We start from the raw sequence: 17,910 nt of genomic DNA, 5'->3' as shown, positions 1-17,910 counted from the left end.
TTGGTGATTCTAGGTTAAGTACTGAAATGAACACGTTAAGCTTCTCTACTTACTTAACCTTCTTCACAATCCTCTTCCAAACAAAACAGCATTTTTTGTCCACTCAGGAGATGCCTTTGGGGCCATAAACAGGGTCCAAATTGTCACATGCAAGCTATACTTTTCACTTCCTTGCATTCCTGCATACTTTCCTTGTTTATTTACATATATCCTTATCTCTAAATAAAGGTCTCATGCAGTGCAATGTAATTTAAAGTTCTTGTTAGTTGTGTTGCATGTACATATTCTGTATGATTAAAAGGCAGATACTTTAATCACTTTCAAAATTGTCTCAAATTTTTGTTTTGGCTGCCCTTTTGTTTTAAAGGTGCCCCATCTCTATTGAAACCTCCTGAACTGTGTTAATTCATCTATTTTAAAACCCCAACAAACCTCAACAAAAATCCTGTAATACTTTATTGTGTTTGCTTGCCTGAAACTTTGGCTATGCACGTAGTTTGAATTCTTATTTAGCTATGGCAAATGATTGCTAGCTATTTGGCAAATAGTTTGTGTCAATCAGCATCAATTCCTCTAAAACACATGTTTATGGAGATTTTGCAAAACCCTTGAGAAGGAGATTAATATCAGCTAGTCAAACTTTCTGTCATCTTCACTAATACCAGTATAAGAAAAGCGAGGGAGCTAATTAACCCGTCTTAAGTATTTTCCTATTACTATAAAATAGCTAATAAAATTAGTGTGAGAGGAGTTTGACTTGTGTAATTTAGCATCACTGATTTGATTTAGAAGTCGGATTCATTCAGATGTATATAAAATTCTGATGCCATTTAAGAACAAAAATCTACTTTCTGTAGAGGAAGAATGGGAGAAGCTTGTGGTGTATTCATATAACAGGCTTGTTTAGAGTTTATTGAACCATGGTTTAAATAATGCTGAGTCAAAATACCTAATGGCAGGGGTGTCAAACTTGCGTCATCACGTTGTCATCATGTGGCATATCACTTTTCCCCCTTCGCTAAAACGGGGGTGGGCTTGGCCAGTGTGTGACACTTCTGGCCCGTGGGCTGTGAGTGACACCCCTGCCTAATGGTATTGTTTGCTAGTAATAGTCTGTTGTATGATTTATTTATATCCCACCTTTATTGTTTTTACAAGGCTTCTCCTACTTTCCAACAACCCTGTGAGGAGTGTTGGGCTGAGAGAGAAGGACTGGCCCAAAGTTACTCAACTGTCTTTCATGGCAAATACAGGACTTCAAAGTTTCTTGTTTTCTAGTCTTAAGTCTTAGACCAAACTGACTGTTTTTTATAGGATTTGAATCTAGCCTCAAAAGTTTTTTTTCACTGCTAGAGTTTAAATTAGATGTTTGTATATTTGATTGTATATAAAAATGAAGTAATACTAAGTCATGGTTTTACAGTTAGCATTTCAGATGACTCACTGGGACTATGTAAGTGACATATACTCTTAGTCCTGCAGTCAGCTTGAGATGGTAGCAGTTAACTGTACCCTTTTAAAAACTTGTTTATAAAGTCAAGTCTCCTTCAAGGTGAGTTCACCTCCTGGGAACTTAACGAACACACCCATGTAAGCTTCTTGGTAACAGCATAGGAAATATAGAAATAATTCAACCTGCCTATTTGGGGGACCTGTTTCAACTTTGCAGACTAGGCTACAGTCTTGCGATTTCTTGGTAATCATCCACCGAACTACTAACCAAGTTTGACTCTGCTTAGCTTTTTGAAATCAGGTAAGTAAAATTTTATGGATAATAGAGTTCTGGCTTAAAAAAATGCTTTGTTCCATCTCCATCTGGATGTGTAGTCCTTCATACAACAGAAGTATTTCAGGAAGTTATCAGATAAAATATTTATAGGACATGCTTAATCACATCTGATAAAAACCATGTTAAATATTTAGTTGCCTGGGTTAAGTGATCCTGCAAACCGAGTGCCATTTCAGATTTCCTAAGTGGTAATGGCTATAGTTGGCTCTCAATTTTTATGATCCTTTATTGTAATGTTTATACAATTTAAAATCTTGCAATGATTTTTTGTTCATACTTTATGTGCCCACAGGATATAGAACAACCAGAAAAAAAGGAAGATTTAGCAGCAGCGATCTCTTTTATAATCATTCTATTCTTCCACAACAAGCTACAAACTAGCTTGCCTCAGTGTTTTCTATAACCCAATTGCTGTAGTGTTCTGTGTACATTGATGGGGAGAGACCTGGCGCATAGAATTGCCAAGAGTCAGACATGGCTGAATGGATAACATCATCAACATCAACATCTTTGTACACTGTACAAAACCAGAAATCCAGAATCCTTGGCTAAATCCATCAATTGCAGGAAACAGTATCAGTATTCAATAAATGCAACTTCACTGGCTGCTCTCAGATTAGGCTCAAATACAGTGGAGTTCAATGAATTAAATATCTTGTATCTCAGCCTGTTGTGGGAATTCAGCCATGCTAGGAGAACCATCATGTTAAATCATACTATGATGTTTGGGCAAAGCATGCTAATGTCTTGTGTTAACCTGCATTTAGTGCTTAAAGTTATGAACTCAGCTCCTCTATCTAAAGGCCAGATAGAAGCTTTTCAAAATAATAATTCTTTCCTAGATGGATCCAATTTGGTCTGGTGGTTAAGGTTAGAAATTGGGAGACACTGAGTTCTAGTCCCCACCTAGGCACAAAGGTAGGTAGGTGATCTTGGGCTAGTAAATTCCTCTCAGGCCTAGGAAGCAGGCAAGGACAGACCACTTCTGAAAAATTTTGACAAAAAGCTGCAGGGACTAATCCAGGCAGTCAACTGGAGTCAAAAACTGACTCAAAGGCATACACATACACCTTTCCTGGATCTGGATGTTGAATCTCATGTGAGTTCTGATACTGTTGGGCAAAACGATGATTAGTGTTTTGAAGAAATAAATTCAAGAAATAAATTCTTATGATATGCTTGTTAATTTTATTGATGCTCATGTTGAGGCAAGTGACATACTGTAGAACAGGGGTGTCAAACTTGATCCCATAGTGGGCCGGATCATGATGTATTGCGATGCTTTTTGCTTTTGTGAAGCTGGGGTGGGCGTGGCCTCCACTGGCCGTATTCACCCCTTGGGCCGCCAGTTTGACAGGCCTACTGTAGACCAGGGGTTGCCAACCTTTTAGACCTCAGGGACCACCAAACTCATAATTTTAAATCCCAGGGATCACTAACCATTTCTGTAGGCATGGCCTAATTTGTGGGTGTGGCTTGGTGGTAATGTGACTGGCTGGGCATGGCTTGTATGTAAATATTATAAATATAAATATTGAATTTTTTATTTAAAAAAGAGCAACATTTACCCCAAATCAGGCAAAGCAGGCAGGTAGATTGAGTTGCTCACAGAATCATAGATTCATTCAGAGATCTATCTATCTGCCATCAGCTAGCTCAGTCTGTCACATAAAATTTGTTTGCCGTGAGTCTGCACTGAACAATAGAACCTTCAGTCCTAAGGGAGGTTCGGCTGTGCTTAAAAGCAGAGCTGAATATCTAAAGACTAGCTAGAAAGCAAGAAATCCAACCATTTCCTGCTTCCTAGCTAATCTAAATCTCCTGGCACAGAAGAACAGATGATGGTAGGAAAAAGGAAAAATAGCAATTTAGCAGGCAAGTTTGCTGGGTAAGGAGTAAGTGGGCGGAAAGGGTTCCCGCGGGCCATGTGGATAGCGCAGCCTTGTGTTTCTGCGCAGCCTGGATTAATTGCTTTGGGGGGGGGGTGCTCTGGGGTGAGATTTCTCTGCAGCCCACTAAAATTTTCTCATGGCCCACCGGTTGGTGACCGTTGCTGTAGACCATGATTGTCCAATCTTTTGGCTTGCCTGGGCCATGAGTGGATAAAATATATACTATACATTAGTTAATGAGTTGGACACGCCTGACTATGGTATATTGGACAATTACCAGAATATTGATCTCAGCAACTGGACTATATCAGCAGTTATTCCAGAAGAGGAGACAAAATGGATATGAATGTCATCTGGAGCCAATGACATTTGATAAAGTAAGGCCATTGTGTGGAAAAGCAGCATGGAAACTTATCTAAAGTTGCATTAGGAACAGTACCCATCAGGACAGGCAAGTTAGCAAGGTAATTAATCCTCCCTCTTCAAAGTTTGAACTGAGTGTACATATTCTTCTGAAAATTAACATATAAAAGATGAATTAGATGCTACTGTTGGAAAAATTATCCTTCTGGGTTCCGTGCCAAGTGGGGAAAAAGACACTGGAAACATGGAGGCTGTTTGGGAAGATGGTTTAAGGGTGGAAGGGACCACACGCCTTGGAGCTCCTGGGCGAAAAGGGCAGAGATGCCGAGAATCCCTTGGTTTTACACCCTCTGTTGGGCCCCACCTTAGTGTTTCCTGTTCCTGTGTAAGAAATGGCTGTCAGACTCCCAGGGGCGGTGGGGTCTTAGCTAACTTTGTAGACTTTGCCTGGACCACATGGCTTCACCTGAGTGCTGGCTAATGCAATCTTCCCAGATGGTTAATCCTATCATTTCCTGAGGGCCATGCACCCAGTCTGTACCCGTACTTTTGGTTTTTCTTGCCTAAGTGTAGGACTTTACTTTTTGTTAGTTTTCCAAGAAAGACCACTTGTCTTTTGGAAAAAGCACCTTTTGGCACCTATTTGAAACAGATTTTGAAACAGATTTTATTGCTTTCCACCTTTGTTTCGGCTCCACTGTCTACAATGCCCTCCGTGTTTGTGTATCCGTGCACACCTATAAATAACATCCGCAAGGGGAAACGCCCGACGGAGCTGAGCAGGATTTTAGGCAACAATAAACATCTCCGTCTCCTTCCCCCTCAGTCCCCCTCCCGTTGCTGCGAGACTTCTCAACGGCTTTCCATAACGCCGTTGGGCCGTGGCAGGTCAATTAACGGCAGGAGCTCATTAGCCAATTGGGTCGCGCGGAGCCGTTCGAACCCTGTCCCCCCCCCCACACTTTTTTCGGCTCTCGCCGGGGTCGTGAGCGCGGCGTATAATAGCGAATAGGAGGGCGGGGGGTGTCGGGCGGAATCCAGCTCGGCGCGTGCTCCAAACCCTTGGCCTCCTTCGAGGGCGGGGGAGCAAGACGGGCGGGCACGCGCGCCCGTGCCTCACGTGACCTGACCGGCAGCTAGGCGAAGATGGCCACCGTGTCTTCGGGTTGAAGGATACGGGGCGCTCCTCAACCGCCTTCCCACCACCGCCGCTACTTCTGCCGTACCACCATCACCACCACCACAACAACAGCAGCAGCAGCGCCGTCTTCCTCCAAACGCTCGTCCTCGGCCGCTCCGTTTCGCTGGTAAAGGGCGTGCAAGCGAAGTAAACGGCGAGTTGCGGGTTGGGGAGGGCGGTGGTCGCGGGCTGTCAGACAAAGGGAGCGGAGCTTCCCAGCCGCCTTCGTTTCCCTGGCTTCATTCCCGAGCTTCGCGAGGGCTGTTTTAGCCTAACGCAGGCGGTTGTGAACTGGGTGGGGATTTGGCGTGCTAGAGAATTGGGGTGGGTGGGTGAAGAAGGGTTGAAGCCGCTGCCCGAGCGACCTAGGAACAGGTGGGTCGCCTCTCTTCCGAACCTTCCCTCCACCCTGCACTCCCGTACGTTTGAAATGGGTAGACGCTTTGGATTAGGCGGATCCGGGGGGAGCTGAGGAACCTGCTCATTTAGCTAATGGTGTAGAGGCGAATAGGAAAAAAAGAAAAAGAAAGAAAACGCCTGTCCCTGGCCGTTATCTTGGATTCCGCCGGTCCTTCCGCGAGCTGGTTGCCGGAGAAAGGCGCTCAATGAGTTTTGCCTTTAAGGCAAGAACACCGAAAGACCTGGGGAAATGGCTCGGTTTGTTTGATACCCAAAGGGACAAGAGCGGAATGCTTAATGTTCATCAGTTTGGCATTTTGGTAGTTGAAAACGAGCATACAAGAGAGAGCCAGTTTAACTTTAGACTCTAGGAGTCTAGGGTTTATTAAGGAATAAGGTTATAACCAGGAAAATCCTGAGTTCAAGTCCCTCTTTAGGCATGCAAGCTGATTGAGGTGACCTTGGGCCAGCCGCTCGCTCTCAGCTCAATCCAATCACAGGGTGATTGTTGGGGGGGACAGTAGGATGAGGAATGAGCGTTGGGTGTGTTTCCTGTCTTGATTTATATATAAAAATAAAATGCAGCATATTTGGGTTTGCCCAGACTTTTTTGAGGTTTAATCCAACCTTCTGAAGCAGGGATTTAGGTTGAATTGTACTTATTGTAGGTATTCCATCATCTGGCCTAGGCTTCTTCATTTCTATGGATTTTGCAGTTTGTAAAGTTTGTCATTAAATTTTGGCATCTCTTTTGCAATATAATAACCAATAAAGCTGTCAGTATTTTCATTAAAATCTGAAATAGCTATATAGGCCAGCATAATTTCTAGTCTTGCAAAGCACTTAAGTGATAAATGCACACTGCCCACATTAAGAATGACATACTGTATATGAAACCTGGCAAGAATATATGTGGCTCCCTTTATTTTGCAAGGTGGCAGAGGGATATTTGAAAGGATTTGAAATGGCATACCATTTTGAGTTTAAATGAAGCAAAGAAGTTGAAACAATGAGTAAATTGAAGAGTTTGGCTACTTAACATTGGCGCACTCCCTATCCAAAGATATTTTGTTAAAATTATTTTTGACATTTAAAAAATTGTTTGGAAGAGTTAGTACTTGCAGCTATATATATACACACACACACACCCTTAGAGCTGCTTTCCAGATAAAGTATTTCAGTATTTAACCAATCTGGGGCCCTCCAGATGTGGGCAATTTTAGAGTCAATTTACCTGGATTTAGTGATGTCTTTATTTTTACAGAACACATTAGAACCACAACTATATGTTGTTTGTGAACTCAGTGATGCTTATGGATCATTGTGTCTTGTAATCAAACAAAAATCTATTAATTAAGGAACCCATGAATGAGTATGTTGTGTAAATAATCAGACTCTGAGTAGATATTTTTCTAGCCTACTTAGTGGTTCTGTGTGATAAACAAATGTTAATTATTGAACTTGTCTAAGTGGTAAACAAAGTGTTGTTTAAATATAGTAAAATTCTATATTTTTGATAAAAGTCCACTTGTTTGCAGAAAAGTCAAAGGTTGGTAATAGAAATTTTTTTGTAATTGTAGCTGTATTGCTGGATAACATTGGCTTCACAGCATTTTATCTGTAAAAAATTAAAATGAATACAACGGACAAATGATTCTCTTATATAAATTATTTTGTGAGAATATTAAAAAAACATGTTGAGCTCAAAACCTGATCTAACAGACTTAAACAAAATTAATTCTGAATATTAAAAAATAAATTAGAAAAGATAAAATCTTTACTATGGCAAAAGAGTGCAAATTGCTTTTTAAGCCATTGTTTCAGCTGAAAGAGTTCTGGTTAGCAGCTGTGGGACAGTACTGTATATGTTGTCAGAGCCATTGCTTTTCTTGGGATATATGGATAGAGTTGCTCTAATCTTAAGCATTCTTATTTAAAACTGCTGTGTTACTAAAATTGTCTACATAGGAATACATTCCATTTCTCTTTGGGAGCTTTATCCCCCATTTCCAGAAGGTAGGTAATGCTTATACACTGTAGAAAAAACAATAAAGAACACCTTGAAAAGTGACAATTATTAAAATAAACTCAGTGAGTTTTTGGTGCACTGTACTAAAGTACAGCCGATATATGTAGTCTACTCTATGGATTTTTTCTCATTTAACATTCTGCAGGCTTAAAGTCTCACTAGGCAGTAAATTTTGTCATATAAAAGCACCTTTACCTCTTGAGCCTATAAGTCAGAGATGGCTAACCTTTTCGGCTCTCAAGTGCCCAAAGCGCGTGCGCGAACCCCCCAAATGCAACATGCGCAACCCTGTGCATGCGCGCATGACCCCCGCACATGCACACATGCGCAGCAGGGACCTGAAGACCAGTTGGCCGGTAAGAGGTGCACACGCATGTGTGGCGGAGCTGAGCTTCAAGTATGGAAAAACCCAAGTTGAGAAGAAAATAGTGTATGACATTAGCCATCAAATGATATTCAGACTTTATGTTATCAAGCAATGATAAGGAAAATCATGAGCTTTGTCTTGGCCATGTTGGAAGAATTATCCTTCTGGGTTCAGTTCCAAGTGGGGAAAAAGACACTGGAAACATGGAGGCTGTTTGGAAGGTTTAATGGTGGAGAGGACCATATGGCCTGGAGCTCCAGAGTGAAAAGGAATGCTTCAAGGTGAAGGAAGAGACCAAAAAAGGGGCTGAGGCGCTGAGAGTGCCTGGGTTTTATAATCTTTATTGAGATTTGAATTGGAGCTTGTATTCTGATTGGTTGAGACTCCCATGAGACTATGCAGGGGCAACTCTGTAGGCTGTCCTGAGTTCCAGGCTTGGTTGAGCCTTGCTGGATGATGATGCACTGAAAAGGGCTTTTGGCAATTGCTATAGCTTTACCTGGAGATCTTTGTTATGTAAAGTATTGCCTTAATGGCCCACCCATTAACAAAGGTGGGGGTGAGTTTCTGCTTCTGAGGTGAGTTTCTGCTTCTGAGTTTCTACTCTTTTTAGAGGAAATATTCTGCCTTTTTAATATTTCCTAGGATATTTCAATTTTCTAGGAGAGGGGTGTTGAATTCCTAAGAATAGCACTTTAAGTGTGCACATTTAGTAAATCCTAAGACCGTGATGGCGAATCTATGACTCGTACCGGAAGTGGCATGCAGAGCTATCTCTCTGGGCATTCCAGCCATAGCCTGTTGTTCTTCCAGGTTCTGGCGTGTGCATGCGCGCTGGCCAGTTGGTTTTTGCACTTGCAGGAATGCCAGAAACCGGAAGAGCAGCTCCCCTGGTGCACATGCGCTCACCCGGAAGCTAAGCTTCCTGTTTCCAGTGCGCACATGCGTGCTGGCCAGCTAGTCTTCACTCACTCATGTGTGCCAAAAACTGGAAGATTAGGTGGCTGGCGCGCATGCACGCACTGGGGAGCTGCTCTTCTGGTTTCCGGTGCTGACATGCGCGTGTCATGGAGCTGCTATTTCGGTTTCGGGTGCTCCCCTGCAAGCGTGTGCGCGCTCCTGTTTTGGCACTCGGTGCCGAAAAGGTTTGCCAAAATGTCCTAAGAAGTATAGAATTCACCATGAGTCTTGCTAAATAAGTATGTTTAATCCTATTGTAGATTTTCACTGAGGTTAAAGTAGAGATGGACTGTATTTTTGTGTGTGTGTGAAGGCCACATGCTTTCAAATACTTGGCAGACTGTACTGATCAACAACAGAACTGAATATTGGTGGAAAACCCCCCTTTTTTGCCTGCCATTTTCCTAACTTTTTTTTCCAAGAATGAGAAGACGTGTCTTACTAGAAACTTGAACTGAACATACGTTGTCAGCTTTTGAATATAGAATGTAAACTACAGTTCAATATTTGTCCTAAGACAGTTCATTAACACTTCCAGGGAGTTTAAAAGTTGGTTTTCCTTGTGTATCCTCAGCTATTTTTGTCCTACCTGACAGGTAATCAATCAGTAAAATAATGCTACAGCATATATAGCTTTTGTTTTTGACTGTAAAACTTCAGGATGTGGCATCCATAGAGTATTACAGAGGGATATGATTACTTGATACAGCTTGCTACCAAACTATAAAAAATGGATTTATGCATTTTTCTTAATTATAGGTTGGATCACAAGAACCTTCTTGCAAAATAACAAGCTATGATCTGTTATTTGCAGTATGTTAAAAGTTCTTGAGTAAAAAATGAGGTTTATAATTATAACATGTCAAATGTGCCTTATTGTTTGCTTATAATTTTACTTTGATTTTCTAGTAGGTTTAGGTTTTGTAACTTTTTGTAAATCTTTATGGTACCTACTGGTGGATATGCATTGTTGCCAGTGATCCAGGCTATTTTCCATACAGTACTTCTCTGGTTTCCCAACCTTTAAAGAAAGGAAGAATCTGAAGTTGACATTTTAATTTATTGAAAATATATTGGTGAAATATAATCATGATTTGTGTGGTTTAAAATGACACACATTATAGTGATTAAAATAAAGACAAGCAAGGAAAATAATAAAAAACAAGGCTCATGTAGTAGCATATAAAATTAATCCAATCTTTGTCTACATAGGAATGCATTTCATTTCCATTTAAAGTTTATCACTAAAAGTCATACAGAAACACTGAATATTACTCCATTTTTTAATTTTTAGAATGTAAAAATATTTCAAAATCTGATAAAATAAGCTTTTTTTTTTTTTAGGGAATCTAGAAAATGGCTATCAACCAGTTTCAATTTAAGTGACAGTGAAATTATCAGAGTTCTGGGTTCAGCTTTTTGTGTTCGTTGCAATATGGCTCCTCTAGAAAAGGTTGGAAATTAGTTTTTGTTTGTGTACTGACTTTTTAATAAAGAATTATCCTTTTCATTCAGAAGCTCAAGAAAGTATATACTATATAGTATTCCCTCTTGTGTTGTGCAACAACTTAGTGAGATGGATTAGACTGAAACTAGTTCTTATAGGAATTATTTGAATTAATATGAGTAACATATTGGAATGTATTTTTTCCAGCTTCATTAATTTGCTGTATCTGCAAATTTAGTAGTCATCCATGTTTTTAGGAAGTACTGTCTGGTGACCTACAGGAAATATTTTATTCAGTTCCTTCTTTTTTATTATTTTGAACTTCTACCCAGAACTGATTTTTCAAAGAGTTTATTATTAGCATTCATTATTAATGCTAGGAGATCAAACCACTCACTTCTGTCTACATTCTGTGAGGTGGTCTTACTACAAGTAATCTCTATAATAACAGACCCAGAATTCACTTGCTTCCTCAGAGTATGCAAATCAGGAGAATTTCTATATTGATTTTTTATTAAAAAATGTGACAACAGAGTACACTTATGTTAAAACAACATTGTAAAGTGTGAAATGCATTTTATTTCAGAAGGAATGACAAGTTATGAAAGGTAACATGAAGGGAATATTGCTTTTCCACATGTGTCTTTTCCCCTGGTTTTTACAAACTCTATTAGCATATCTTTATGCAATGGAAATGTTACCTCCTACCTTCAAGATGAATAATATTAAGGTATACTGAACTGGAATATAGGAGATAATTCCAGTTTCTGTTTTATCTGTAACTAAACTACTAGTTTCCTTATTTAAATAAGCACATGGTAATACATTTGCACAATCTTTCATCAGCAAATGATTACTAATGATCATTTGTTTAATTGCAAGCTGTAAATTAAATAGGATAAATACAATATGTTACCTCAACAATTTTGTATGCCAGTGAGAAAGTTGGAGTATAAAGGCTTCATGATGAAAATTCTGTAAAGGCTTAAATTAATTCGACTAAGCAGTGAGGTTTACTTGAGTTAGGTGGTAATTATAATATTTACATATACCACTTTGCATGAAATACAGCCTCAACAGCTGAATTTTCTGTACTTTATTAATTCTTTCTACATTACTCTATGCATCTTTATCACTTTTTCCCATGTGCTTTTTAACATGTATTCTTTCAGACAAAGTATCTGAAATTGATTTTCTAAGGAAACTAAGATAGTTATGACAAATTACAAAAGTATACATATGAATTTTTGCTTAGGTGATGGTCATGGTCTTCATATCATTTGTGCAAAATTGGGTAGATAAAGGAAAGATGAAAATTTGATCTCTTAGCCCTATCTGTCCTATTGCTGGAAGTAAAAAGCCTATAATTCTTCCAGAGAGACTAGAAGCAAACTCTTAAAAGCATGAGTTGTGGTATGCATCAGTTGTGGTATGCATAGGTTTATTTGTTATTTCAAATAGTAACAGATGACCTCTGTTGTATTGTCATATTTTGAGGAAGGCCTTAGTTGAACTTTTTTTGAAATACATAGTTCTTCTTTCTAAGTGGTTTCTTTTAGTGTATATTTTTGAACTATGAGAATCCAAAATACAGCAGTGCTGCTAAATATATGGTTAAAGGAAATATTTATATATTTGGCATCAATTTCTTTATTATTATCAGATGTAAAATAAAGCTGTGGTATAAAATAAAGTAAGACATTTTAAAGAGAAATTGCTATTGCTCTGTCAAACTAAATTAACCAAATAAAAGTTTAGAATGTACGCAACATTTTGTTTGCAATTCATTTATTTTAATTATTTCTTTATTATTATGACACTAAAAAGCTGAGTCCTTGAACATTATTTGTATACAGATATAACTGAAATGATTTTTTTCTACCGGTAGTGATAGGCATGAAGTTATTTTATCACCTGCCTCTTCCAGTATGTTATTGACATATTAAAATGGTTCCTTTTTTTTATGTAGGTAACTGGCATTGTGGAACCTGACTGCTAAGAATGGCTAATCTGATGTCTCAGAGTTTGGTGACTTATGTGGAAGAAGAAAATGTTCCTGCTTTGAAAGCATTTCTTGAGAAGTGCAAAGATGTGGATGAGAGGGACGAGGTATGGTAAAATGTGAAGTGAACACTTTGAAAACTATCCAGAAGTCTTCAGAGCCTGTGGGACCATGGCATATCTCTAATGTTCCATTCTGTTTGCCATTTCAGAGCATTTAATTTGTGATCTTTAAATGTGGGACATTGATATGGTCAGATTACCTTTTTACTAGTCTGTAGTTTATCCCCTTTGCCAGTCTCTGCAGAGGCAGAGAACCTTTGATGCTTTATGAAAGATAATTCTGCCACGAGACTAGCCGGGAATCTCCAAGCAGCCCTTCTATGTTAGTTAATCCTGGTCTGTTGCTTGGTTTACTGAGGATTCAATAGATGAACAATGAACAGGGACTTAGAGTGCTAGCGACTTACAGTTACTTTTGGATTTCATTTGGGAAGATTCACGTAAGACAGTTGGGATAACTTCCTGCAGTGAAAATCAGGTTTATGGTTCAGCTTGCACGCTCTAAGAATGTATGCAGGATTCTCAATACTATGAACACTGATAGTCTTTGACTCACAACCACAATTCTGACCAGAACTTCTGTTATTAAGCAAGGCAGTCATTAAATGAGACACCCAACTTTATAACCTTTTTGTGTGGTTAATGAATCACCACAGTCAATAAGGGAGTCATGCATTTGTTAAGTGAATTTGACTTTGCTAATGTGATTGCTGATGGACAAGAGCTATCTTAGAATTATAAGGTCCAATTCAGAGTGTTAGGTATGACCTATAGAACCCAAGTGGTCTGGGTCAAACCTACTTTTGATTACCTGATCCATGTACAGTGTCTGCCCTGTGCAAATGGCCAAGAAAGGGGAAATCACATCTGCCTCCCAAAATACGAAGGGGATGGGATGGAAGTGAGGAAGAAGTCACCCTTGTATTATGGAACAAGTGTGGCTGGTTCCCTCACCTCTACGCTTTAGAAAGAGACCACAATGTTTCATTATTTCCTTGGGTTTGAATGCTTCTGTTGGCTTTCTTGTAGTTTTATTATTTTAATTCATGTTTTAATTTTAATTTAATAAATTATTTGTTTATTTTTGTTTGCTTGTACATTACTGTAAGCTGTTCAGAATCTCTTGATGGGGTAGAAATTGTGTATTTGTTTTTAAGGCTTTAATATAAGGGATTATAATATAAGGGATTGAAACTGTTTAATGTTTAAATTATGAAACATTTTAACAAGAATTTTTACAATCAATAAATAGTTGCTGCCCTGTTCTATAAGATGAAATAGAATTTCAAAACCAAATCCTAGGATTCACAAATATGACCTTGTTACAAGATATTGTATTACCTAAAATTGTTTCTGTTAATGTTTTATTGAATCCGGACAACAGACAGTTCTCACTTAATCATTTATTTGGCAAATGTTTGAAGTCACAGTGGCACTGAAGAAAGTGATTTATGGCCAGTCTTCATACTTAATAACAGTTGTGACATCCCTGCAGTCATATAATCACAATTTAGGCACTCAACAACTTTTGTGCAACATTGTGTGGTCACATGATCACCATTTGTGACCTGCCCAGCCGGCTTCCAACAAGGAAAGTTGTGATGAACCCAGCAGGAGGCTGTAAATAACAATCACCTGATCTCTTGCTTAATAGCCAAAACCAGGCCTGTTGGAACAGCCATTGTAAGCCAATGTGGTCATTTGATGTTTTGCTTAGTGACAAAGTTGCTGGTCCCAATTAAGGTTATTAAATGAGGACTACCTGTTGTGTGTGGTTTTTTTAAAATACTGTTTTAGGAGATATGCTTCAGTGTCTAAGTAAACCTTGAATACTTACATGGCTTTCTGCTATAATAATTGTTAGATATCCTCTTAATTAGCTTTTTCCTATATGTATGTTTTTTTTAATGATTGCAGAATGGTCAGACACCTTTAATGCTAGCTGCAGAGCAAGGCAATTTAGAAATTGTCCAAGAACTGATAAAAAAAGGTGCCAATTGTAACTTGGAAGATTCAGTAAGTACTAAGAAGCGTATCCTGCTTCATACTTTATCTCTCCTCCAGCACATTTAATTTGCCATCAGCCTGTAGGTATCTTGAAATCAGACCCGTGAACATAAAATCTACAACAGATAAGACTGCCATTCCATCCTATTGTTTGTTGTTACAGTAATAAAGCAAATCGTTCTTTGTTAAAGCTTAATAGTTTAAGGGAGTTAATTCAGCTAGAACAATCTTTTGATTGGTGGTTTCTGCCTGTCCTAATAGATTCAGCAATGCTTTGGGTCCCCTCAGTGAGATAATGTCATTTGATGGGTCCTTGGAAGTGTGCCTTCTCTGTCATGGCACTGGCCTTAAGGAATATCCTTGTCTTGGAGATATGGATTATTGCAACCCTGTTGCCCTTGACAAAAGTTGTGAGGACTTGGCTTTTTCCTCAGGCATTGTGACTAAGTTATTAACGGAGCTGGTAGGCAGATAGATGAATGCGAGTTTTACTTTTTTTTAAAAAAATGATTTTATTGTAATTTCTTTGACTGTTGTGAGCCAGGAGTGTCAAACTCATGGCCCAGGGGACACATGAATGCGTCATGTGCTGGCCACGCCCACCCCTGGTTTAGCGAAGGGGAAAAAAGTCCCGATACATCACGTGACGACAACTTGAGTTTGACACCCCTGTTGTGAACTGTCCAGAACCATTGACAGTCAGGTTGTATACAAATTTAATAATCTATTATTATTAAGGCCTCAACCTTACTTTAAAAAAAAAGGTGTGTTGCATTTTTATTTTGTTTACAACTAGCTGAAAGTTCTTTCTAGTACATGAGCAGCTATATAAATTTATTTAATAAATTAAATAAATATAAAAACCTGTTCTTAAATACTTATAAAACTCTGACATTTTCCTTCTTTGATTGCCTTATTTTAGGATAACTGGACAGCTCTTATCTCTGCATCTAAAGAGGGGCATATTGCTATTGTATCAGAACTCTTAGCATGCAATGTGAATATAGAACATCGGGACATGGTATATTTTTTACTTTTATAATAACATCAAACGGTTACTTCTCCAGTATCTTTATTTGTTAGATTTATATCTTGCACTTGTGCAAATCTGCACCAGGCCTCCTTCCAACCCTTCCCTCAACTCTAGCCTCCTCAGTGCATGCCCTGGCCTCTTCAACCCTGCTTGTATGCTTCTTAGTGGGATTCCTGCTGCATTCCTCTGAATACCCTTAAAGTTACTATGACAGCCAGGACTGCTGGGATTGTTATCGCCAAGTGATGTACTCAGGACATTGCACTTTCCAACTGCACTGTTAATAATGGCAGTCCCAATCCCAATTGCTTTCATCACTTGAGAACTATCTATATACTATTTAGCTCCTTTTAATTATGTTGTTAGAACTGAATTTGGGTGTGTTATAAACAGCGTTGGGTGATTGTGTTTCTTGGAGTGTAATGCCAGAAGTTCATATAGATGCTTTACATAATAGAATGTGTGTGTGTGTGTGTGTGTGTGTGTGTAACAATTCAGAAAATAATCCCATCAGTAAGGTGATATCTACTACTTAGTGTTATAAGCCACTGAGAATTCTGTTATGAGGTGAGCAGGTTTTATATGAATAAAATCTATACTTTTTGCATTTCACTTTCCTTTGCCTCATTGTTAACATGTATTTCCTTTCTGTCTTGTTTACTACAGTGTATGTAAAAAAAATTCACACAGTGTGTAGAAAGATCAAGACTGAGGTTGATTGGGTGGAAGTGTTGTACACATTTTCATGTCTATATGTGCAGCTGTATTTATATAGATACCATAAGTGAGGGTAATGCTCTGTGCTTCAGATGAAATGGATCCCAAATCGTACACAATGAGACATTTATTATTTTTAAGGTCCTTAGGACTTTGGTTTTTTTTGCAACGTAACACTTTGGAAATGAATATATATATTGGTGTCTTGAAGATAATTAACCAATTATGTAGGTTAATATTTTGTTTAATTGTAGGAATGCAATTATAGGATTTTTTTAATTGTAGGATTTTCTGTTTTATGGTTTTAGGGTGGGTGGACAGCCCTTATGTGGGCATGTTACAAAGGCTCTACTGAAGTAGCTGAACTGCTTCTTGAAAGAGGAGCAAACCCAAACATCACTGGTATAGTAAGTTCATTTTTTTCCCTTTTTGCACTCAAACATTAACATTATTTAATTTGCATTTGGAATTGTTTATCTTGAATAATAATATTCAGATAATTACAGAATGTGAGGTAGAAATTCTTCTGTTGGCTATTAGCCTAGCGCTAGCCATTTTTAGTTTGTGTAAAATTAATATTTCCTTATAAAAGACTATAGGTAGTCCTTGTTTAATTACTACAATTGGGACTGGCAACTCAGTCATTAAGCAAAGTGATCGCTAAGTGAAATGCAACTGTGCTTATGATCTTGCTTCAGCTTTCCTTTGATATACAGGCCTGTGAAGGTTGAAAATGCAAGGATAGGTCATAAAGTTCCTTTTCCTCACCATTGTAAATATGAACGATTGCCAAACAAGGACTACCTGTAATGCTTTTAAAAATGTCTGGTTGCACTTTAAAACAATAATTTTAATTTAACATTATGCAACTAATTACCTGCAGAATTAATTCAAGATAATAGAAATGAATACTGATAAAAGTGAATATTTATAAATAATGGTGTTAACTAGTCTAGAAATGTCTTCAAGAAAACAATCAAGCTCATAGAGAACTGAAGACCCCTCATAATAGAAATTCTCAACTATATAAAAAGGCACACTCAGCCATGTTTTGCTGCTTTCAACGTTAAAGGAAATGTTGGTTAAGCAGAAGAGAACTTGCTTCCATGCTCAAAAGTTCTTGTTCCATGTAGATTAACTGTATTTTGTAGCTGTGCTTGAAAAACTTATATTAATTTGGTTCTGTCAATAGAGACAGAATATTGCTCTTTAATTGCTATTATTGATGAAATTAATTTCTGTACTGTTTTCCTAATATCAACTATGAAGATTAATTGAACTTTTGTTAAAAAGAAATCACTTTATTTTTTATTTTATTTTATTTCTAACATACTGGATTGAATCAGACTCATACCTGATAACTGAAGTGAGCTTGAAAACAGGTGAGACAATAACATTTTATTCTTACTGTTTTCAACTGTTTTTCTTTTAGCAATTTAGTGTGTATCCGATAATTTGGGCAGCAGGTCGAGGCCATTCTCGTATTGTGCAACTGTTGCTGCAACATGGAGCTAAAGTCAACTGCTCTGACAAGGTAAAATTGAAAGCATTTGCTTAAGACTGGAACTCTTATCATTCATCTATGTCTGTCTGTCTGTCTGTCTGTCTCTGTCTGTCTGTCTGTCGTGTTTCTCATATAATAAGGCCGGGTCTTTTTTTTTTT

At 38.3% G+C, this 17,910-nt stretch overlaps 1 protein-coding gene across 3 annotated transcripts in view; it reads left to right on the top strand.

Annotated features, from left to right (window-relative positions):
- Nucleotides 1-4,815: 4,815 nt before the first annotated feature.
- The window catches only part of KIDINS220 (kinase D interacting substrate 220), a 65,264-nt gene continuing 52,169 nt past the window's right edge, over nucleotides 4,816-17,910 (top strand). For all 3 annotated transcript variants that reach the window (XM_087946173.1, XM_026674332.2, XM_087946165.1), the window contains exons 1-6: nucleotides 4,816-5,351; nucleotides 12,396-12,535; nucleotides 14,408-14,506; nucleotides 15,420-15,518; nucleotides 16,556-16,654; nucleotides 17,680-17,781. In XM_087946173.1, coding sequence (XP_087802299.1) covers nucleotides 12,428-12,535; nucleotides 14,408-14,506; nucleotides 15,420-15,518; nucleotides 16,556-16,654; nucleotides 17,680-17,781 — 507 coding nt within the window. In that variant the 5' untranslated portion in view covers nucleotides 4,816-5,351; nucleotides 12,396-12,427. The remainder of the gene's footprint in view (nucleotides 5,352-12,395; nucleotides 12,536-14,407; nucleotides 14,507-15,419; nucleotides 15,519-16,555; nucleotides 16,655-17,679; nucleotides 17,782-17,910) is intronic.

Source organism: Notechis scutatus, chromosome 1 (assembly GCF_049901735.1).
Source record: "Notechis scutatus isolate UNSWTSFEM ecotype Mainland chromosome 1, rNotScu1.2, whole genome shotgun sequence".
NCBI lineage: Eukaryota > Metazoa > Chordata > Lepidosauria > Squamata > Elapidae > Notechis > Notechis scutatus.
Note: the sequence above shows the minus strand (reverse complement) of the source record. Positions and strands in the feature narration are given on the sequence as shown.